The sequence below is a fragment of the Macaca mulatta genome, chromosome 1 (assembly GCF_049350105.2).
Source record: "Macaca mulatta isolate MMU2019108-1 chromosome 1, T2T-MMU8v2.0, whole genome shotgun sequence".
Taxonomy (NCBI): Eukaryota; Metazoa; Chordata; class Mammalia; order Primates; family Cercopithecidae; genus Macaca; species Macaca mulatta.
Window position 1 is genome coordinate 234,597,848 of NC_133406.1, and position 22,152 is coordinate 234,619,999.

The 22,152-nt window shown below is 50.9% G+C and overlaps 2 protein-coding genes across 15 annotated transcripts in view; both read left to right on the forward strand.

The window, feature by feature from the left end:
• Positions 1 to 14,009, forward strand: part of RPL22 (ribosomal protein L22) — a 251,157-nt gene extending 237,148 nt beyond the window's left edge. For 12 of the 13 annotated variants that reach the window (XM_077963175.1, XM_077963035.1, XM_077963250.1 and 9 more), the window contains exons 4-5: positions 4,773 to 4,897; positions 12,198 to 14,009. In XM_077963175.1, coding sequence (XP_077819301.1) covers positions 4,773 to 4,897; positions 12,198 to 12,342 — 270 coding nt within the window. In that variant the 3' untranslated portion in view covers positions 12,343 to 14,009. 13 annotated transcript variants of the gene reach the window in all.
• Positions 1 to 22,152, forward strand: part of CHD5 (chromodomain helicase DNA binding protein 5) — a 156,682-nt gene that overhangs the window by 56,814 nt on the left and 77,716 nt on the right. Inside the window, exon 2 of one of the 2 annotated variants that reach the window (XM_077976284.1) lies at positions 18,971 to 19,053. In XM_077976284.1, coding sequence (XP_077832410.1) covers positions 18,975 to 19,053 — 79 coding nt within the window. In that variant the 5' untranslated portion in view covers positions 18,971 to 18,974. Of the gene's footprint in view, positions 1 to 18,851; positions 19,054 to 22,152 lie in introns of those variants that run through there. The other variant, XM_015140724.3, reaches the window with a different exon arrangement.

Sequence of the window (22,152 nt, forward strand, 5' to 3'; positions counted from 1 at the left end):
ACTTAGAATAAGCAAGAAGGACTCTAGCACAGAGGTGTTGGAGGACTATCTTGTTTTTCTCCTTTAGTTTCCACAAATGATTTTACTTAAAAGTTACCAAGAAACAGGCCAGGCGTGGTGGCTCACGCCTGTAATCCCAACACTTTGGGAGGCCGAGGCGGGCAGATCATGAGGTCAGGAGTTCGAGAGCAGTCTGTCCAACATAGTGAAACCCCGTCTCTACTAAAGATACAAAAAATTAGCTGGGTGTGGTGGTGTGCACCTGTAATCCCAGCTACTCGGGAGGCTCCTGTAGGAGAATTGCGTGAATATGGGAGGTGGAGAGCACCATTGCACTCCATCTCGGTAGATAGTGCGAGACTCCTTCTCAAAGACAAAAAAAAAAAAGTTACTGAGAAACAGACAAATTTCATCGGGTCCATGGCATCCCCTTTGCTCTTTGGTGTGTTTAAGCATAAGTGAGGGACCCTGATCCTAACTGTGGGCTGCCTCTGTCCTGGGTCTCACTGCTTAGATGTGGAGCTTTGGACAGGTGGCAGCAGTTCCCGAAGCTTTCTCTGATATGAAGCATCTGAGCTTTGGTATTTAAAGTATCCTGCTTGCTAAATTGTAATTGGAGCTTTTTTTGTTTTTTCCCTCACATCTTGCTCTGTGCTGATTTTTTGCCCCTGTGTTTAGCCCATTCCCCAATATTCCTCTATCTTATTGCAATCTAGAAATATTAAGTAATCCCTCTGCCACATTTGACTCAGCAGTTTGGTTTTGACATTTTATTCTTTTTCCTCTAATAGCCATGTTTGGGAGATTCAGATTTGTGTGCAGAAGTCTCCTAAATTTGCATTCGCTCTAAATTCTCCAGACGGTTGAACTATTGCCAGGATCAGTATCATTACAACAAAAATAATTTTTAAACACAAAATAATTATGGTCACGAATTATCCAGAATGGAATTTGGGTAATCTCTTAGTTTATTGCCTTTATGTAGATGTTGTTTGTATCTGTGTCCTTCAAGAAATCCCTTATTTCCTTAGTTCTTTCTCTATCCAGTGACTTCTGGCTTTTCTCTGTGGCCTCCTCTTTCTCAACTTTGGTGTCTTCCAGTTTGGTATTCACATGGTGGCCCTGTTCTGGCATTATTCCTGCCTTCCTCTGAGCCATTCCCTCAGCCCACTCATCTGTTTGTGTGATTGTCTTTCCTTCTGGAAGCCTCCTTAGGATAGAAAACTTAAGTCATTTATGAATCTTGAGATGCAGAATTCAAGATTTCTGACCTAATCACTCTGTGCCCCATCTCTGGTTAACGTATACTGTTTATTTTATTTATTTGATTTGTTTTTTGATACCAAGTTTTGCTCTTGTTGCCCAGGCTGGAGTGCAATGGCGTAATCTCGGCTCACTGCAGTCTCCGTTTCCCGGGTTCAAGCCATTCTGGTGTCTCAGCCTCCCGAGTAGCTGGGATTACAGGCGCCTGCCACCACGCCTGGCTAATTTTTGTATTAGTAGAGATGGGGTTTCTCCATGTTGGTCAGGCTAGTCTCGAACCCCCGACTTTAGGTGATCGACCCGCTTTGGCCTCCCAAAGTGCTGGGATTACAGGCGTGAGCCACCGCGCCTGGCCATTTTATTTTATTTTTATTTATTTATTTTTGAGACGGAATCTCACTCTGTTGCCCGGGCTGGAGTGCGGTGGTGTGATCTTGACTCACTGCAACTTCCACCTCCCAGGTTTAAGTGATTCTCTTTCCCAGCCTCCCGAGTAGCTGGGATTACAGGCGTGCGCCACCATGCCCAACTAATTTGTGTATTTTTGTGGTAGAGATGGCGCTTTGCCATGTTGGCCAGGCTGGTCTCGAACTCCTGACCTCAGGTGATTTGCCTACCTCGGCCTCTCAAAGTGTTTGGATTACAAGCATGAACCGCTGTGCCCAGCCACATTTTTTTTTTTTTTTTTTTTTGAAGGAGTCTTGCTATTTGTCACCCAGGCTGGAGTGCAGTGGCGTGATCTTGGCTCACTGCAAGCTCTGCCTCTCGGGTTCACGCTATTCTCCTGCCTCAGCCTCCCGAGTAGCTGGGACTACAGGCATCTGTCACCATGCCCGGCTAATTTTTTGTGTTTTTAGTAGAGATGGAGTTTCACTGTATTAGCCAGGATGATCTCGATCTCCTGACCTTGTGATCCGCCTGCCTTGGCCTCCCAAAGTGCTAGGATTACAGGCGTGAACCACCGCGCCCAGCCCCAAATTTTTATTTATTTATTTATTTTGAGACTTTATTTATTTTGAGACTTATTTTGAGATTTTATTTATTTATTTATTTATTTATTTATTTATTTATTTTGAGATTTATTTATTTTGAGTCTCGCTCTGTTGCCCAGGCTGGAATGCAGTGGCGCGATCTCGACTCACTGCAAGCTCCGCCTCCTGGGTTCACACCCTTCTCCTGCCTCAGCCTCCCGAGTAGCTGGGACTACTGGCGCCCACCGCCATGCCCGGCTAATTTTCTGTATTTTTAGTAGAGATGGGGTTTCACAGTGTTAGCCAGGATGGTGTCGATCTCCTGACCTCGTGATCCGCCCACCTCGGCATCCCAAATTTTTATTTTTTGAGAAAGGGTCTGTTGTCCAGGCTGGAGGGCAGTAGCATGATCCTGGCTCACTGCAGCCTCAACCTCATAGGCCCAAGTGATCCTTCCACCTCAGCCTCTGGAATAGCTGGGACCACAGGCATGCACCACCATACTGAGCTAATTTTTAAATTCTTTTATAGAAAAAGGATCTTCCAACTAAGTTGCCCAGGCTTGTCTTGAACTTGAGGGCTCAAGCGATCTTCCTGCCTTGGCTTCCCAACGTGCCGGGTTTACAGGCATGAGCTACTGCACCCAGCCAGTTAACATACTTTGTACTGGAGTTTTTAAATAGAAAATTATAGGAATTTTGAGCTGAAAGGGACTTCATGTCATTGCAATAGCAAGAAAACAACTAAAAAGGTCCTTTTTGGGCAAAGCTTTCTGAAGCACAACAAGGAGGTGAAAGTCTTGCTGAGGCCCACACGGGAGTTTGCAGAGAATGTCGCAGGCTCCTGAGTGACTGCTGCTTCTGCTGTACCACACATGGCCCTGGACCAGGTCTAGAATTGTTTCGGTCACTATGTCTTTGCTCTTTCTACTAGGTTGAAGGCTTATTTTCTGATAGTGCTGTGAACAGTGTTTTATACGCCTTAGATTCAGAAGTTGCTTTTAGCTTTGGTTGCATGTACCTTGTAAAAGTTTGTTTTATTTATGTATTTTTTGAGACAGGGTCTCACTGTCCCCCAGGCTGGAGTGCAGTGGCGTGATCTCGGCTCATGGCAACCTCCGCCTCCTGGGCTCAAGCAATCCTCCTGCCTCAGCCTCCTGAGTAGCTGGGACTACAGGTGCATGTCACCACACCTGGCTAATATTTGTATTTTTTGTGGAGATAGGGTTTTGCCATGTTGCCTAGCCTGGTCTCAAATTCCTGAGCTCAGGTGATCCACCCACCTCAGCCTCCCAAAGTGCTGGGATTACAGGCTTATCTCATAAAAATTTGGCCTTGGGTTTCCTGTCTACTCTTGTGTTGCCCACTAAGCCTTTCATGGAGAGGCATAGTTGACCTTGTGTGGAAGAAGTCAAATATGTTTACAGTGGGATGTCGTCTCATAGTATGTATGTAAATGGGATTTGTTACCATTTTTTAAAAAGACTGAACATTTAAGAAACAGATATTAGGGCCAGGCGTGGTGGCTCACACTGTAATCCCAACGCTTTGGGAGACCGTGGTGGAAGGATCGCTCGAGCCCAGGAGTTTGAGACCAACCTGGGCATCATAAAGAGACCCCTTCTCTTAAAAAAAAAAGAAGCCAGGCGCAGTGGCTCACGCTTGTAATCCCAGCACTTTGGGAGGCAGAGGTGGACGGATCACCTGAAGTTGGGAGTTTGAGACCAGCGTGACCAACATGGAGAAACCCAGTCTCTACTAAAAATACAAAATTAGGCCGGGCGCGGTGGCTCAAGCCTGTAATCCCAGCACTTTGGGAGGCCGAGACGGGTGGATCATGAGGTCAGGAGATCGAGACCATCCTGGCTAATACGGTGAAACCCCATCTCTACTAAAAAATACAAAAAACTAGCCGGGCGAGGTGGCGGGTGCCTGTAGTCCCAGCTACTCGGGAGGCTGAGGCAGGAGAATGGCGTGAACCCGAGAGGAGGAGCTTGCAGTGAGCTGAGATCCGGCCACTGCACTCCAGCCTGGGTGACAGAGCAAGACTCCGTCTCAAAAAAAAAAAAAAAATACAAAATTAGCTGGGCGTGGTGGCAAATGCCTGTAATCCCAACTACTCAGGAGGCTGAGCAGGAGGATTGCTTGAGCCCAGGAGGCGGAGGTTGCCATGAGCCGAGATTGTGTCATTGCACTCCAGCTTGGGCAACTAGAGCTAACCTCCATCTCAAAAAAAAAAAAAGATTATAACATTAGCTGGGGCCAGGTGGGATAGCTCATGCCTGTAATCCTAGCACTTCGAGAGGCTGAGGTGGGAGGATCACTTGAGTCTGGGAGGTGGAGACTTGAGCCTGGGAGATTGAGAGTGGAGTGAGCTGTGATTGGGCGGCTGCATTCCTGCCTGGGCGACAGAGTGAGACTGTCTCCAAAACCAAAACAAGAAACGATGTTAGTTCAGTGTTGGGAGACAAAAAAATAAAATATTCTGTTAAGACAGATGAACCTGTCACTTCATTGGTCAATTTAATGATTTCTACAGGAGCAGTTTTTGCAAGAAAGGATCAAAGTGAACGGAAAAGCTGGGAACCTTGGTGGAGGGGTGGTGACCATCGAAAGGAGCAAGAGCAAGATCACCGTGACATCTGAGGTGCCTTTCTCCAAAAGGTACGGGAGGGAAGTGTGTGTGGCCTGCGTGTACCCAGTGCTCAGCCCGCCTTTTCCCTGCACGGGAGTGGGGGCACCCGCAGAGTGATTGGCTTGCATCTGTTAATTTCTGGAACTATGCCCAGTGCAGGAGGCAGTGGATGAATGCTATTATGGTCGTTAACAATAGTCAACTTTTGATTTTGTCTTTCACAGGCTAAAGTTTTTTTTTTTTTTGTGCTGGAGTCTCACTCCGTTGCCCAGGCTGTTGTGCAGCGGCGCGATCTCGTTTCACTGCAACCTCTGCCACCTGGGTTCAAGCAGTTGTCCTGCCTCAGCCTCCTGAGTAGCTGAGATTACAGGCACCTGCCACCACGCCCAGCTAATTTTTGTATTTTTAGTAGAGACTGGGGTTTCACCATGTTGGCCAGGCTGCTCTCAAACTCCTCCCCTCAAGTGATCCACCTACCTTGGCCTCCCAAAGTGCTGGGATTACAGGCCTGAGCCACCATGCCCGGCCAGGCTAAATTATTTTAAACAGTAAGGTACTCAGACTTGCTTACAAGACTGTTTTCTCAAAAATATTCTTGGCTGGGCACAGTGGCTTATGCTTGTAATCCCAGCACTTTGGGAGGCTGATACAGGATGATTGCTTGAGCCCAGGAGTTTGAGACCAGCCTGGGCAACATAGTGAGACCTCCGTCTCTACAAGAGTTAAAATTAGCTGGGCATGGTGACATGTGCCTGTAGTCCAGCCACTTGGGGGGCTGAAGTGGGAGGATGGCTTGAGTCCAGGAGGTCAGGGTTGTAATGAGCTGTGATTGTGCCACTGCAGGTCAGCTTGGGTGACAGAGTGAGACCCTATTTCAAAAAAAAAAAATTGCTTCCTGTTTCCAGATCACAATAAGAACTTACCTTTTGTTTTTGAAATCAAGGCTTGCTCTGTTGCCCAGGTTGGAGTGCAATGGCGCCATCTTGGCTCACTGCAACCTCTGCCTCCCGGGTTCAAGCGATTCTCCTGCCTCAGCCTCCCGAGTTTTTGGAATTGCAGGCGTGTGCCACCATGCCCAGTTAATTTTTTGTATTTTTAGTAGCGACAGGGTTTTGCCGTGTTGGCCAGGCTGGTCTGGAACTCTTAACCTCAGGTGATTTGCCTGCCTTGGCCTCCCAAAGTGCAGGGATTATAGGCATGAGCCACCGCACCTGCCCCACACCCGGCTAATTCTTGTATTTCCTTTTTTTTTGAGACAGAGTCTCACTGTCGCCCAGGCTGGAGTGCAATGGCGCGATCTCAGCTCACTGCAACCTCCGGCTCCCAGGTTCAGGCAATTCTCTTGCCTCTGCCTCCTGCGTAGCTGGGATTACCGGCACCTGCCACCACACCTGGCTAATTTTTTTTGTTTTTTAGTAGAGACAGGGTTTCACCATCTTGGCCAGGCTGGTCTCGAACTCCTGACTTCGTAATCCACCTGCTTTGGCCTCCCAAAGTGCTGGAATTACAGGCATGAGCCACCGTGCCTGACCTAATTCTTGTATTTTTAGTAGATACGGGGTTTCGCCGTGTTTGCCAGACTGGTCTTGAACTCCTGACCTCAGGTGAACCACCATGCCCGGCCAAGAGCTTTCCTTTTGAATTCCAGTTGCTTCCCTTGTAAGTGCTACTTTGGCACTGAACAAGGAATCTGAAGACCTCAATTTAGACCTAGTCCACTCTAGTTAATTCCTGGGGGCCCATTTTCTTTCATTTCAAAATGGAGGCATTAATTTGCTGGTTCCCTCGAATGTTATGTGTTGGTTTTTGAGGATGAGGTTAAAATACTTTACCAGTTGCTGAAGAATTGGATATGCTTATACTCAGCTCCTAGCCTGGGGCTGTGGCCTGTTAGGAGCTTTTAATCATACTAAATCCGAGCACTTTGGGAGGCCGAGGTTGGAAGATCACCTGAGGTTGGGAGTTCGAGACCAGCCTGACCAACATGGAGAAACCCCGTCTCTACTAAAAATACAAAATTAGCTGGGCGTGGTGGTACATGCCTGTAATCTCAGCTACTCGGGAGGCTGAGGCAGGAGAATTGCTTGAACCAGGGAGGCGGAGGTTGTGGTGAGCTGAGATTGCACCATTGCACTCCAGCCTGGGCAACAAGAGCAAAACTCGGTCTCAAAAAAAAAAAAAAAAAAAAAAACAACATACTAAATCAAGTTGTGGGAAATTTTAAGGTATGTTAGTACAAATTGGTTGTAGTTAATGCTTTTATTTTTAGCTATGTCAGTGAAGAAATGACTTTGAAGCTTCAGTGAATTCCTCACAGTCTGCCTGGGAAGCAGTGAGAGTGGGGCTTCCGGGGGGTGCAAAGCCTCCGTCTGGTCTGCTGGGCCGTAGCAGAGCCCTTGGGGAAGATTCTGTTACCTTTCTGTGACCTGTTTATCAGGGTGAGAGTGTCTCCTGGCATGTGTCACTTCCATTTTCGCAAATTTTCCTTTCTTTATCCAGTAGAGAAGGGAAGGTGCCTTAGTCATCTGTCACAGCTTTCTTTTCTTTTTTTTTTTTTTTTTGAGACGGAGTCTCGCTCTGTCGCCCAGGCTGGAGTGCAGTGGCCGGATCTCAGCTCAATGCAAGCTCCGCCTCCCGGGTTTAGCCATTCTCCTGCCTCAGCCTCCCGAGTAGCTGGGACTACAGGCGCCAGCCACCTCGCCCGGCTAGTTTTTTGTATTTTTTAGTAGAGACGGGGTTTCACCATGTTAGCCAGGATGGTCTCGATCTCCTGACCTCGTGATCCGCCCGTCTCAACTTTCTTTTCTTGATGATAACAGTTTATTTTCCTGAAAGGTTCAAGGTGTCCCGAATCTAGAACTTTTTTGGTTTCTGAATTTGTACGGGGTTTTTATTTGTTTATTATTTTGAAAAGGAGTTTTGATCTTGTCTAGGCTGGAGTGCAACGGTGCAATCTCAGCTCACTGAAACCTCTGCCTCCCAGGTTCAAGCAATTCTCCTGCCTCAGCCTCTCAAGTAACTGGGATTATAGGCGCCCTCCATGACGCCCGGCTAATGTTTTGTATTTTAAGTAGGGGGGGGGTTTCATCATGTTGGCCAGGCTGGTCTGGAACTCCTGATCTCAGGTGATCCACCTGCCTTGGCCTCCCAAAGTGCTGGGATTACAGGCGTGAAGGCACTGTGCCCAGCCTGTACAGGGTTTTTTTTGGTTTGTTTTTTGTTTTTTAAACCTGATTTTTTTCCCCCAGTGTTCTATTAGGGATTTTTTTTTTCCTTTTTTTAGATAGGGTCTTACTCTGTTGCCCAGGCTGGAGAGCAGTGGGGCAATCATAGCTCACTCTAGCCCTCATCTCCTGGCTCAAAACAGTCCTGCCTCAGCCTCCCAAATAGCTAGGACTACACGAGTACCCCTCCATGCCCGACTGTATCAGGAAAAATTTAAACCACCTGAAATTTTGAATTAAACAACCTCATCTGAATACAATATGGTGGAAATAATTGACAAAAGTATACTTTTTGGATGGAATGACCAAATTGATTTATCTTTGTGTAGGGAAAAGTGGACAGTTGAATTGAGATCTTCACACTTTGTGGTGATTGCTTTGTTGGTGTGGAGATTGCTTTGTTGGTGTGGCAATTGTTGGTGTGGAGATTGCTTTGTTGGTGTGGAGATTGCTTTGTTGGTGTGGAGCACTGTAACAGTGCTCCTTTTTTGGAGATGGTGAGTCTGTTGGTTCATGACATTTGGGTCCCTGTTAATATGCCGGGTCCCTGTTAATATGCCAGGGATCCAGGTTGGGCACGGTGGCTCACGCCTGCAATCCCAGCACTTTGGGAGGCCGAGGCAGGTGGATCACCTGAGGTCTGGAGTTTCAGACCAGCCTGATAAACATGGAGAAACCCCATCTCTACTAAAAATACAAAAATTAGCTGGGTGTGGTAGCACGCACCTGAAATCCCAGCTACTCGGGAGGCTGAGGCAGGAGAATCGCTTGAACCCAGGAGGCGGAGGTTGTGGTGAGCCAAGATCGCGCCATTGCACTCCAGCCTGGGCAACAAGAGCGAAATTCTGTCTCAAAAAAAATAAAAATAAAAAATATGCCAGGGATCTATCTGAGCATCCCATGTAGTCCTTGCTATGGTCTGAAGAGATGGTTAGCACCAGGGGTCCCCTTTCACTGTGGGAAAAACAGCTTGGTTAGATTAATTGGCTCTGCCGTGGGTTTGTGTGTTGTGAAATTCCCTCTTTATGGCTTGGGAAGATTCGGAATAGCCTCAGGGCCACGTAAGCAAGCCGGTGAGAGAGGTGCCAAGATTGTGGTGCACTTCATCTTTTTTATTTTATTTTATTTTATTTTATTTATTTTTTTTTTTGAGACGGAGTCTCGCTCTGTCGCCCAGGCTGGAGTGCAGTGGCGCGATCTCGGCTCACTGCAAGCTCCGCCTCCCGGGTTCACGCCATTCTCCTGCCTCAGCCTCCCGAGTAGCTGGGACTACAGGCGCCCACAACCGCGCCCGGCTAATTTTTTGTATTTTTAGTAGAGACGGGGTTTCATCGTGGTCTCGATCTCCTGACCTTGTGATCCGCCCGCCTCGGCCTCCCAAAGTGCTGGGATTACAGGCGTGAGCCACCGCGCCCGGCTATTTTATTTTATTTTATTTTATTTTATTTTTTTTGAGACAGAGTCTCGCTCTGTCACCCAGGCTGGAGTGCAGTGGCCGGATCTCAGCTCACTGCAAGCTCCACCTCCCGGGTTTACGCCATTCTCCTGCCTCAGCCTCCCAAGTAGCTGGGACTACAGGCGCCCGCCACCTCGCCCGGCTAGTTTTTTGTATTTTTTAGTAGAGATGGGGTTTCACTGTGTTAGCCAGGATGGTCTCGATCTCCTGACCTCGTGATCCGCCCGTCTCGGCCTCCCAAAGTGCTGGGATTACAGGCTTGAGCCACCGCGCCCGGCCATTATTTTTTTTTAAATTAAAAAAAAAAAATGTTGTGTAGGGACAGGGTCTTGCCATGTTGCCCAGGCTGATCTCGAACTTGTAGGTTCAAGGGATCCTCTCACCTTGGCCTCACAAAGTGTTGGGATTACAGGCATGAGCCACCGCACCCAGCCCTTAGGTCATCTTTATGTAGTTAGGGTGTTGGGCACAAAAGCCAGTTGTTGCCTTTCCATAAAGAATGAGTGTTTCGGCCGGGCGCGGTGGCTCACACCTGTAATCCCAGCACTTTGGGAGGCTGAGGTGAGACCAGCCTGGCCAACATGGCAAAACCCCTGTCTCTACTGAAATTACAAAAATTAGTTGGACATGGTGTTGTGCGCCTGTAATCCCAGCTACTTGGGAGACTGAGGCACAAGAATTGCTTGAATCCTGGAGGCAGAGGTTGCAGTGAGCCTGGGCCACAGAATGAGATTCTGTCTCAGAAAAAAAGAATGAGTTTTCTAACGATCCCGCTGCTGTGGTGAGTGTTTAGCTCTCACCCGGCTAAAGCAGCGATTGGGCAGGCCGATTGAGAGGCTTGGTGCTTTCTGGGCATGAGCGCAGTGCAGGGTGGCATTCTGTCCCTGTGTGTTTGGTGGTGAGCAGGAGCGAGTGTGCGCACAGCCCTAAGAAGCAGTCCTCATCGTCCAAACAACCTCAGAAGGGGGTTTGACTCTGAGGTGATGTGTGCGCAGTGCTTACAGCTCGTTGGAAACCTACTATTTTCTCTGTAAAAAGTATTGAGGTTGCATATTTAACTGTAAAATTTCTATCATGTTATCTTTCTCCAGTGGTCACTAAAGACCATTTTATTTATTTTTATTTTTATTTTTATTTTTTTTTGAGGCGGAGTCTGGCTCTCTTGCCTAGGCTGGAGTGCAGTGGCCAGATCTCAGCTCACTGCAAGCTCCGCCTCCTGGGTTCACGCCATTCTCCTGCCTCAGCCTCCCGAGTACCTGGGACTACAGGCGCCCACTACCTCGCCCAGCTAGTTTTTTGTATTTTTTAGTAGAGACGGGGTTTCACTGTGTTAGCCAGGATGGTCTCGATCTCCTGACCTCGTGATCCGCCCGTCTCGGCCTCCCAAAGTGCTGGGATTACAGGCTTGAGCCACCGCGCCTGGCCTAAAGACCATTTTATAGGTGTTTGCTGCATTTTCTTTTTTTTTTTTTTTTTTTTTTTTTTTTTGAGACAGAGTCTTGCTCTGTCGCCCAGGCTGGAGTGCAGTGGCCGGATCTCAGCTCACTGCAAGCTCCGCCTCCCAGGTTTATGCCATTCTCCTGCCTCAGCCTCCCGAGTAGCTGGGACTACAGGCGCCCGCCACCTCGCCCGGCTAGTTTTTTGTATTTTTTAGTAGAGATGGGGTTTCACCGTGCTAGCCAGGATGGTCTCGATCTCCTGACCTCGTGATCCGCCCGTCTCGGCCTCCCAAAGTGCTGGGATTACAGGCTTGAGCCACCGCGCCCGGCCAGGTGTTTGCTGCATTTTCATGGACACCTGGTATCTGCTCTTTTTTTTTTTTTTGGAGACAGTCTCCCTCTGTCGCCCAGGCTGGAGTGCAGTGGCGCCATCTTGGCTCACTGCAGCCTCTGCTTCTGTCTCCCAGGTTCAAGTGATTCTCTTGCCTCAGCCTCCTGAGTAGCTGGGACTACAGGTGCCCACCTTCACGTCTGGCTAATCTTTTGTATTTTTAGTAGAGACGGGGTTGCACTGTGTTAGCCAGGATGGTCTCCATTTCCTGACCTCATGATCAGCCTGCCTTGGCCTCCCAAAGTGCTGTGATTACAGGCGCGAGCCAGTGCTCCTGGCCTGGTTTTTTTTTTTTCTTTCTTTTTTTTTTTTTCCTTTTTGTAGGCAGTCTCGCTCTGTTACCCAGGCTGGAATGCAAGGTACAATCTCAGCTCACTGCACCCTCTGCCTCCTGGATTCAAGGGATCTGGGATCCTCATGCCTCAGCCTCCTCAGTAGCTGGGATTACAGGTGTGCACCACCACACCCGGCTAATTTTTTTATTTTTAATTTTTTTAATTTTGTAGAGATGGGGTTTCACCATGTTGGCCAGGCTGGTCTCGAACTCCTGACCTCAAGTGATCCACCTTCCTTGGCCTCCCAAAGCGCTGGGATTACAGGCCTGAGCTACTGCGCCCAGTCTACTCTCATTGTTACTGCCAATGTCGATGGCACGCGGCTGATACTCTCAGAGCCTTGGCTGGGTGTATTTGCCATTTTTGAGGCTTGGAAAACACCCTGAATTGTAATGATTCTGAGTGCTGGGTTTTATAAACGTTAAAATGTTTTAGGATGCAAGCACCAGCTGTCTAGTGGAGTTCTCATGTCCTTTCTCTGCAGGTATTTGAAATATCTCACCAAAAAATATTTGAAGAAGAATAATCTACGTGACTGGTTGCGCGTAGTTGCTAACAGCAAAGAGAGTTACGAATTACGTTACTTCCAGATTAACCAGGACGAAGAAGAGGAGGAAGATGAGGATTAAATTTCATTTATCCGGAATATTTTGTATGAGTTCTTGAATAAAACTTGGGAACCAAAATGGTGGTTTATCCTTGTATCTCTGCAGTGTGGATTGAACAGAAAATTGGAAATCATAGTCAAAGGGCTTCTTTTGGTTCGCCACTCACTTATTTGTAACTTGACTTCTTTTTTTCTGCTTAAAAGTTTCAATTCTCGTGGTAATACCAGAGTAGAAGGAGAGGGTGACTTTACAGAACTGACAGCCATTGGGGAGGCAGATGCCGGTGTGGAGGTGTGGGCTGAAGGTAGTGACTGTTTGATTTTAAAAAGTGTGACTGTCAGTTGTATATGTTGCTTTTCTCAAACAATGATTCAGGGATACAAGTGGGCTCCTCTCGTTCATTAAAAGAAAACGTGACATCTTCTAAGATTCTCTGTGGGAAAATGACAGTGTCAATAAAATGCGGGTTTCTGGGCCATTCGTCTTACTTTCATTTTTTGATTACAAATTTGACACACACAATTATGTCTGTTAATCATCTTCTTCCTAGAGAGAGAAACGGTGCTCCTTCAGCGTTGCTGCATAGTCCGTCACTCTCCATAAAGGGGTTTAGGGAATCGATTGTAAAAGTCCCAGGTTCTGAATTAACTAAATGTGTACAGAAATGAATGTGTAAGTAATGTTTCTACAAGTCTTTGCCACAAACTGTCACTTCCGTCTCCAGCAGAGGGAGCTGGAGGAATAGTGCTTCCAGATGTGGTCTCCCATGTGGGGCCCAGCGATGGCAGCCCCTGATGGCAAGAGCTCTGGAGGCTCTGGTGAAGGGGGGACACCAAGGAAAAGTGACTGGGAAGCCTCTCGTGCCAAGGATATGGGAGTGCCCTGGAAATAGCTGCCTCATGCCACTTAGGCCATGTCTGGATTTAATGTCAGAAGTTATTCTACAAACGGGTATGCTGCAGTGCAGAGGCTAGACAACTGTGAACGGGGCTCCCAAAGCTGGCAAAAGAAGATGCAATTGTTGCCGTGAGTGACTTTGAAAGCCCCTGGTGCCTTGCGGTGCCCTTCTGAAATTCGAACAGTAATGCAGAAGTGTCTGCTTTAGAATTTACGGTGTCTAAAATTCATGTTTTTAAAAGAGCTTGCCTACAGATGGTTTCCACACCCGAAATTGTGCCCTGTGAGTTGCATAGCTGGAAGTTCAATGCTCAGTCCTACCTTGGCTCCCATTAAACATTTGGTGCTCTGTGGATTGAGTTGAACGTGTTGAGGCTTTGCAATTTCACTTGTGTTAAAGGCTCTGGCATTTTTCCATTTCTATGCAAATTTCTTTGAAGCAGAATTGCTTGCATATTTCTTCTCTGCCTTCACAGAAAGCAGAGTTTCTTTCAAACTTCACTGAGGCATCAGTTGCTCTTTGGCAATGTCCCTTACCATGATTATTAAGTTTGTGGCTTGAGTTTACAAATTTTGTTTGTTGCATTGATGTTCCCATGTAGTAATTTTCAGTTTGGTTGTGAAAAAACCCTGGGCTGAAGTTAGCATTTAAGTTAAAAGAAAAAAAAACTAGTCCCACATTTGAAAACTTGTAATAAAATTGAAACTCACTGGTTTTCTATGACTTTTTGAACTCTTGTAATCGAGTTTTGATCACATTTTCTATTAAAGTGGCTAACACCTGGCTACTATTACTGTGCGAGGCTTTGTTTTTTTAAGGACTGGCATGTTAAGAAAAGCTTTGTCCTCATGAATTAGTTGCTGTACCAACAGTTACGTTGGTCTTTACTAGGCTTAGAAGAAAAGATGTCCTTTATTTCGACTTTTCTTCCTTTAGTTGTGCTGTTTTGCTGCAGTGAGATTCAGGAGTTGGCTGTCACTGAACTCTCTTGTGTAGAATTTCTCCAGATCCAGAGCCTGGGGAACAACTTTGCCAGCAAATGCCGATTTCTGATGGGGAATAGGTAGTGTGAACTTGAATTCCATTAGAGCCATGACACCAGCTGCGCCCAAAGCACACTGTAGACCAGTTTCCTTTGTATCTGTTTTGACTCACACCTCACTTGCCCGCATTGAAAATAGTTGAGGCACAGGGGCTGACTGGGGTCGTGAAGAATTTCAGGCCGTGATTTAAATTCATAAGAGTTCCAAAACAGGAGGTTGGTGTTGTGTCAGCCAATGCCAGTTACACAAACATCCTCACGCCCTTCCCTTGAGTGTGCTAGTGCAGCCGAGGAAATGAGGTTTGTTGATGTCACTAAATGCTACGAACTAGTCACTCCTAAAGGCTTCATATGTTTTCCCTCCAAAAGCCTCTGATCCCCCTTATCCCATGGCAGTAGTGTGTGGGTTTTGAGTGCTGTTGTCCTCATACCTTTTCAGGAGCAGCCAGGTGTTGAAATACATGGGTCCGAAATTCGCTCATGAATGGTATGTAGCACAGAGGTGGTCAGAAACATGGGGAAAGTGAGGAAGTTGGATAATACCAAGTGTCTTAAGACAGTTGATATCTGGGGCTATCTGGATCTCAGCCTTTTTAGGGGACACTTGATTTCCTGGAGGGTGAAAAGGACCCCAGCGGTGGGGAAATAATGGTCCGGCTGTTGTAGTCATTGATAATGTCAGGGGAGCCTGGAATTTGGTGTTGACACCTGATTTCATTTTCCGTTTGTACATGGGACTCAAACCCTTAAACTTATCAAATGTTGTAAGTAAGCCAAGAGATGCTGGCCCTCCCACGGGGGAGGGGGACCTAGGATGTGGGACAGTTACAGATCTGGCAGTTCCAGGGGACAGACCATCTCCCCAGTAATGCTTGGACAGAACATGGGGGTGACTGGAGGCAGAAGCTGCAGGGTAGGGGCACCACGGCGGTGAGAGATGGGTCAGGCCCCCAAAGGAGAGCCCAGGTTGGCACCTGCCCAGGTTGTTCGGTGGGGTTGATTCTCTTTGAGGGAGAAGAGGGTAGCAGAGAGGCTTGGTGTGGGGATTTGCCAACCCTGCAAGGAGGTGGCCCTCCACCTACAGGAAGGTGGGGACTGTCTGTTAAAACGGTGCCATCATAGTGCTCATCTCTAGGAAGAAGAAACTGAATTTCTAATCCAGCCATTTTCTTGTCTTTGGGATGGATTTGAGAATACACATGCTTTTTTTTTTCCCCCAGGCTATTTTGGGCCCAGCTAAAACAGTCTGTAAAGGCTGTGCTGACCAGTGGAGTGAGTTAGCTACCACCACAGCTAGAAACCAGAGAGCACCCATAAAACGTTCTCAGGCTTACACAAGTATGTTCTCAGGTTCAGGGCCAAGGCCCAGGACTGCCTTTTTGAGAAGCTCCTTCCTCCCCTGCAACCCCAACTGGTTGGAATTCAGGTGGTGCAGGGTCCACACTTTCCCAAAAAGGCTTCAAGTGCAACGAAAGTCTTGGTGTAGCAGGTGGGCACTGAGCCTTCACTGCAGAGGACACTGCGGTCTTAAGTGACGCTGTTTCACCCCTGCCGAGGAGGAGGTGTGGGGCAGAGTTTTGATCTACGTGACTGGCTGTGAGGTGGTCTATGTACAAGCACTTCATTGCCCTTGAGAAGCCGACGGTGCCAGGTGGCCACAGCGTGGATATGCATTGTTGAACGAACTGGCCTCAGGCGGGGCTTGGGGGTTCCTGGATGAGGAGTTCATGTAGCCCTGGAATGGAAATTGAGTATGGTATGTGCAGAAGATGATAAGCTTTTTCAACTCTTTTCTTGGAAAAAGTTTTTTTTCTATTTTTGAGACAGTCTCGCTCTGTCACCCAGGCTGGAGTGCAGTGGCGCAATCTTGGCTCACTGCAACCTCTGCCTCCTGGGTTCAAGCGATTCTCCTGCCTCACTCTCCTGAGTAGCTGGGATTACAGGTGCCTGCCACCATGCCCAGCTAATTTTTGTATTTTTAGTAGAGACGGGGTTTCTCCATGTTGGCCAGGCTGGTCTCGAACTCCTGACCTCAGGTGATCCGTGATCTGGGATTACAAGCGTGAGCCACTGCACCCAGCCAGAAAAAGTGTTTTTCCTTGATGCTTTTGTAACCAGTATATTAAAAAATATTTTGATTTTGGAATTGTCACTGAGATGTAATTACGAGCTCTATGATCAGCAAACATGAGAATCTTGTCTCCTAAAACAGTAACCTTAATGATAGGCTTGTTCTCGCAACTGCAGAGTTTACCGAATGTTCACTGCTTTAGGGATTGCTTTTAACGTCATGCATTTTTGGCCCATTGTCATTAAAATGCCCATTTGATAGTTTGACAATAATAAGGGCTCTTCTTTAAAAATGACTGGAGAGCTGAGCATGGTGGCTCACGCATGTAATCCCAGCACTTTGGGAGGCTGAGGCAGGCGGATCACGAGATCAGGAGATTGAGATCATCCTGGCCAACAGGGTGAAACTCTGTCTCTGCTAAAATACAAAAAATTAGCCAGGGGTGGTGGTGCTGCCTGTGTCTCAGCTGCTGCTGGGGAGGCTGAGGCAGGGGAATCGCTTGAACCCGGGAGGCGGAGATTGCAGTGAGCTGAGATTGCACCACTGCACTCCAGCCTGAAGACAGGGCAGGACACCATCTCAAACCGCCCCCTCCCCCCCAAAACAACAACAACAAAAACAAAAACTGGAGATTTGTAGTAAAAAATCCATTTATTTCTAGCATTCCAGTTTTTGTTTCATTTTGCCTTTGGACATTAAATAATATTACCTAGTTGCAGTCATAGGGAAGAACAGGATGGGGAGAGGATTATGACTGATGAGCATCTCGGCTCTAATTTGTTGCCAAATTAAGCAGTTAGAACTGTTCTTTCTTGAATGATATCTTGACTTTCTCAGCCTCGCCTTGGGAATTGGAGCCAAGGTTAATGATGGGGGCGGCTTTCTGGTGATGAGAAATATTGTAAATCAGAGTTTTTCTACCAAAGGGCAGGGGACCTTTGAAAGGGGTTAGAGAGGTGTTGGGGAGCTGGTAACTGAGGGGTGGGCATGTCAGCTTAGGGGTTTCTTCCCTCGTGGTTACCATTTAGGGAGACAGTTGGTCTGGAAACGAGGAAGAAGCAGGTTTGGTTCAAGCCTTAGTGATCTGGGGCTCCCCCTGGCTAGCGGCTCTGTGGGGGAAACACAGCCTTGGGAGGGGAGGCCCTTTGGTTTCCTGGACTGCTTCCCTGAAGAAGGTTCCTTTCCCCTTGCAGGCGGCCAGTACCGGGCTGATCCAGCGTCTCTATCTACAGCGTGGTTAAAGCGGATCTGGGAGATGGAGGGGTTCCCAACACCCCAGTCTTTGGTTCCAGAAGGCTGGACCGACCTCTCCTTGTCCAGGGATGAATGCAGAGGGTCTTTTGTTTGGGGCTTGCTGGCAATAAAATTGGACGGGAAGAAGCGGAAAACTGCTGCCGATCCTGCGTGTCTCAGGTGGGATCCCCCAGTGCCCCTGCGAGGCAGTGAGAGACCCTCCCTTCACGGGCCTTCGGGGGTTAGAGAGCTGGCGGTCGGCCAGCCCCTGGAACTTTTGCCTTCTTAAGGTAGCTTTAAGACTTGCCGCCGCGGAGACTGGAGGCGCTTATTTAAAATTCCAGTCTTGCTCCCGAGGGCTTTGGCCTCCATCTTTACCTTTAACGACCGAGGGCTGGTGGCAGCGGCTCCCTCCTGCTCTGCGACAGGTGTCGCTTCTGAGCGGGAGTTTTGGGCACAGACATCGCAGATCCGCACCACCCCCAGGGGTCTGCATGGGTTTGAGCTGGACCCAGCCTGGAGGGGCTTTTTGGAAGAGGGCAAGTGGGCGGTGGGAGCGGGGAAGCAAGTGAGGGGAGCCCGCCTGCGCGGATTTTTCGGCAGTAATCAGACCCACAGTCTCCAGAGCGTCTTTTCCCAAAGTGTGGAACACATTTTTCTTCTAAATCTCTTTGGAGAGGGGGTTAGGAACGTGCCGAGGCCGGAGCCGCGTGCGGGGCGGGTCCCGGCGCCTGTGAATCGAGTGGGGCAGCGGGCCGCGCGCTGCCCTGAAGACCCCGCCTCCGCGCCCTTCCGGGGCTCGGGGCCCAGTGCCTTAGCAGGCAAGCGGCGGCGGCTCATCCTGCCCCGGGTGCGCCTCGCCTCCCCCTGCGCCCGGGCTCGCCAAATCCCGGCTGCTCGCTCGTCCGTCGGGTCCCCAGGCGTGCGGACGCCTCGACGGCTCCCCCTGCCGGGGCGCTCCCCAGTCCCCACCCTCACCCGGCCCCTCAGGACTAGTCCCCCAACTTGTTCTCTGCTGTTAACTAGTAGCGCTGCCGGAACGATGGGATGGGGTTGCCACAGCAACCAGACTGGACGTCACAATCCGGGCATGTGTGCCGCCCCCCCGCCGTGCCGCCGTGCCTCCGGCGCTGCCGCCGCCACCCTCGGCGGGCTGCGGGACTCAGGCTGCGGGGTGCGGTGGGCGGAGCGCCCGGGCTTTGCGGGGAGCAGGCTAAGGCGGCCGAGAGAAAGGGGGGTCGAGACGGGGGGGTGGAGGTTTGGGGGGGTGGGGGGGGCAGGCGGCCGCCATCTTCTCGCCGAGGCCGCCTCGCCCGCCGCACGCGCCCGTCCGGCAGCGCACGGGTTAAGGCTGGCACCGCGCCCGGCGGGAGGGGGGGCGCCCACCTCCCCTCCTCCCCGCGCCGGGCATGCGGGGCCCACTGGGCACCGAGGAGGAGCTGCCGCGGCTGTTCGCCGAGGAGATGGAGAACGAGGACGAGATGTCAGGTGAGCGGGGCGCGGGTGCGCCCCGGGCCAGAGCGGCTGGGGCGCCGAGACGGGCCGGGCCCAGGGCCGGAGCACGGGCGGCGGGGGCGGTGCGGCCGGGCTGGCGCCGCGCAGGAGGGGCGCCTGGGCTGCGGGGCTGCTCTCCCGCCCTCCTGGCGCCGCGCGGCCAAGGGCGCGGGCTGGGTGAGCGCCCGGGCGCGGCGTGAGGGCGGCTAAGGGCGGGGTGCGATCCGGATCCCCCGGGCGGCGACGCGGGCCAGGCGGGCCAGAAGAACCCGGGCGGGAGCCTGCGCTGGGGGCCCCGGCGGGGAGGGGGCGCGGCGCTGCCGGGGTCAGCCCGCGTGCCCTTGAAGGGGGCGGGAATCGCTCTAGCTCCTGGAGCTGCGCACCCCGCGCTCGCATCCCGCCACCGTGCGCCTCTGGCCTCTCCGCGGGCAGGCGGGACCCGGCCCCTGGCCCATCTCGGCCGCGGGGCGGGCTGGGTGGGGCCCAGAGCGGGGCGAGGACCGGCGGTGCTTGGGGACGCATCGAGCGCCCAGGATGGGGAGGCTTCCCTCCCGGCCTAGGAGGGCTCGGCTCTGGGGCGCACGGGCTCAGACCCCTGCTCCATCCTGCCATGGGCCTCTGTGCGCTGTGACCACTGCTCCCAAGCACTTTACCCGGGCCGCCGGCGTCCTTCTGGAGCGACCTAGCGCCCGCCGCTGTCTCCAGCCCCACCATCGCCCAGGGTGGTGGCCGTTCCTAACCCACTCTGCCTTGGCTACGGGCCTGATGCCCCAGGGCCACCGCCCCTGCCCTTACCGTCTCTCTCCTTTTATCTGTCTCAGAATTTAGTATACACAGGACTGTGCGCCAGGGGTTGCCTTGCAGGACAGTTCTTTAGTTAACTGCTCGCCATTTGTTTGGGACGTTTTCCCTCCTGGCACAGCTGGGTAGGGCCCCACCCTGTCAGCCACCCACCCTCCTTTCTGGGAGACTCTTACTTCTTGGCTTCCCTGCACCAAGTCTGTGGCCCCTCTGGACTTCGGAGAGACTTGTGGGAGGCTGGAGGCCCTCCCGGGCCCAGGAAGTTGCTTCTGGTCCCCTCTGACTTCCAGGGGTGAGAAGATTCCACACATGGACACCTCCAGCTCCTCTTGGAGGAAGCAGCCAGCGTCTTCTGGGGAGGGTATTCCCACCAGGTGGCCACACCCCCTGCCCCCTTCTGTTTGCTTGCTTGGTTAGTTGGTGGCTTTAATGCTGTGACTGGGCTCCTACAGGAGCCTGGCACTCACTTCGCCTATTAGGCCAAGTTGGCAGCAAGCGTTCTGGGGACGGGGAATAGGGGAGTCCTCACTTGGGGTGGGGTTGCCTGGACAATAGTTGACTGTCATATCCTGGGTCCTTGGAATTAGACCCATTCTCTGGAGGGGAACTCTGAGGCCCAGCACAGGCACAAAAGTCAGTGGCCATTTTCCACCCAGGAGGCTGGCTCCCCAGTGAGCCAGTTTGCTGTTTCCTCAGTAAGTTGTTTGTTGTGGTGTTTGGGGTGTGGCCCTTTTGTGGCATCAGGGGCATTTCTGGGCTGCACTGACCCTGCGGTGTAGTCCCCTGGCTGTCTTTCCTATCTTACACTCCTGCTTTCTCTGACTATGTGGAGACATAGAGGCCGGGGAGGGGAAGAGGCCAGGGAAGGTGCCCCCAGTCTAGTAGGTACCTGACTCATTGCTTGGGCCAGAGAGGCGGGGCTCTGGTCATCCTGCCCACCACCCATGCTCCCCCTTGGTGGGTTGGCCCCAGAGCATCCAGGAATACCCCCAGAGCCCTGCAGAAGAGACGCCCTGCTCTGGCACCTCTGGCCTGGGGATTTTGCCCCCATCCATCAGCAAGGCCAGCTGCTCCACCTCCAGAGCCTTCCCAGGCTCCTGGCTTCTCTCCATGTCCAAGCCTCTGTCTCCTCCTGCCAGTCCCCTCCAGGGCCTTCTACCCAGTCCTTATGACTACCCTCTGCACAGCAGTTGGGGTCACCTCGTGAACCCAAGTCAGACCCTGACCCGCATGGCTCCAGTCGCCTCTGAAACCCTTGTCCTGGTCCACTCCTGTGCCCCTTTCTTCACAGCAGCCACACTGGCCTCCGTGCTGCTTCTGAAACCCTCCATGCTCCATCCTGCCATGGGGCCCTGGCTGTGACCTCTGTCTGACCTGCTCTTCCGTCTGCTCACCGCTGCCGCCTAGTCATTTAGGTCCCAGCTTGAATGTTATGATAGAGAGAGACACCCTTGCTAAGACAGGGCCTTCCAGTCACTCTGAGACACATTGTCATGCTTTCTTTGGAAGAGCTGGGGTCTTGCTGTGTTGCCCAGGCTGGATTCCAACTCCTGTGCTCAAGCGATCCTCCTGCCTCAGCCTCCCTAGTAGCTGGGACTACATGCTTGTGTCACCACACCCCACATACTCAAAACGTTATCATCAGTTTCCTCTTGGATCTGTGGGTGTCCCCTTCAAGTGTAACTCTCTCGATAACCTGCCGTGCCCAGCGCCTGGAACCATGCATTCCTGAGAGATGGTTGTGGTTTCAGTGTCTTGAGGGCTGGGACTCCCTAGGTCACCCCAGCTTCTGGCTGTGAAGACAGGCCTCCTGTCAAGTTGCACTGCTGGCCCCCCACTCACCCTGAGTCCAAGCTCAGCGGTGGTGACCCCCACAGACCAGAGCCAGCTGGTTCCAAAACACGGAAGTTTGTGGCTGGAAGAACTGGTGTTTTGGAAGCTGTCATGATGATTTTTCAATCTACAGCTATTGAACTCATGACTTGTCCTATCTTTTTTCTTTGACTCTGCTCATCTCCCACCTCCCCCTGGGAGTTGCTCACTCTCAGCAGTGAATTAGTGTTTCCCATGCGGTGGTGGTGGGGAGGGGGAGGTTTGCCCCGGCCAACTCTGGCATTGAGGCAGGTGTCTGAGCCAGTTTCCAGGAGGAAGGCAGGGTGGGTGCCTCTTCTGGTTTGGGGACCAGCAGCTGCCAGATTCTCCTGGGAGTTGGGGTGGCTGGTCAAAGCCAGGGGTCAAGAACTGGTGGGATGAGGCCTTGGATTCCAGCTCTGAGCATTAGCTGAGTGCCAG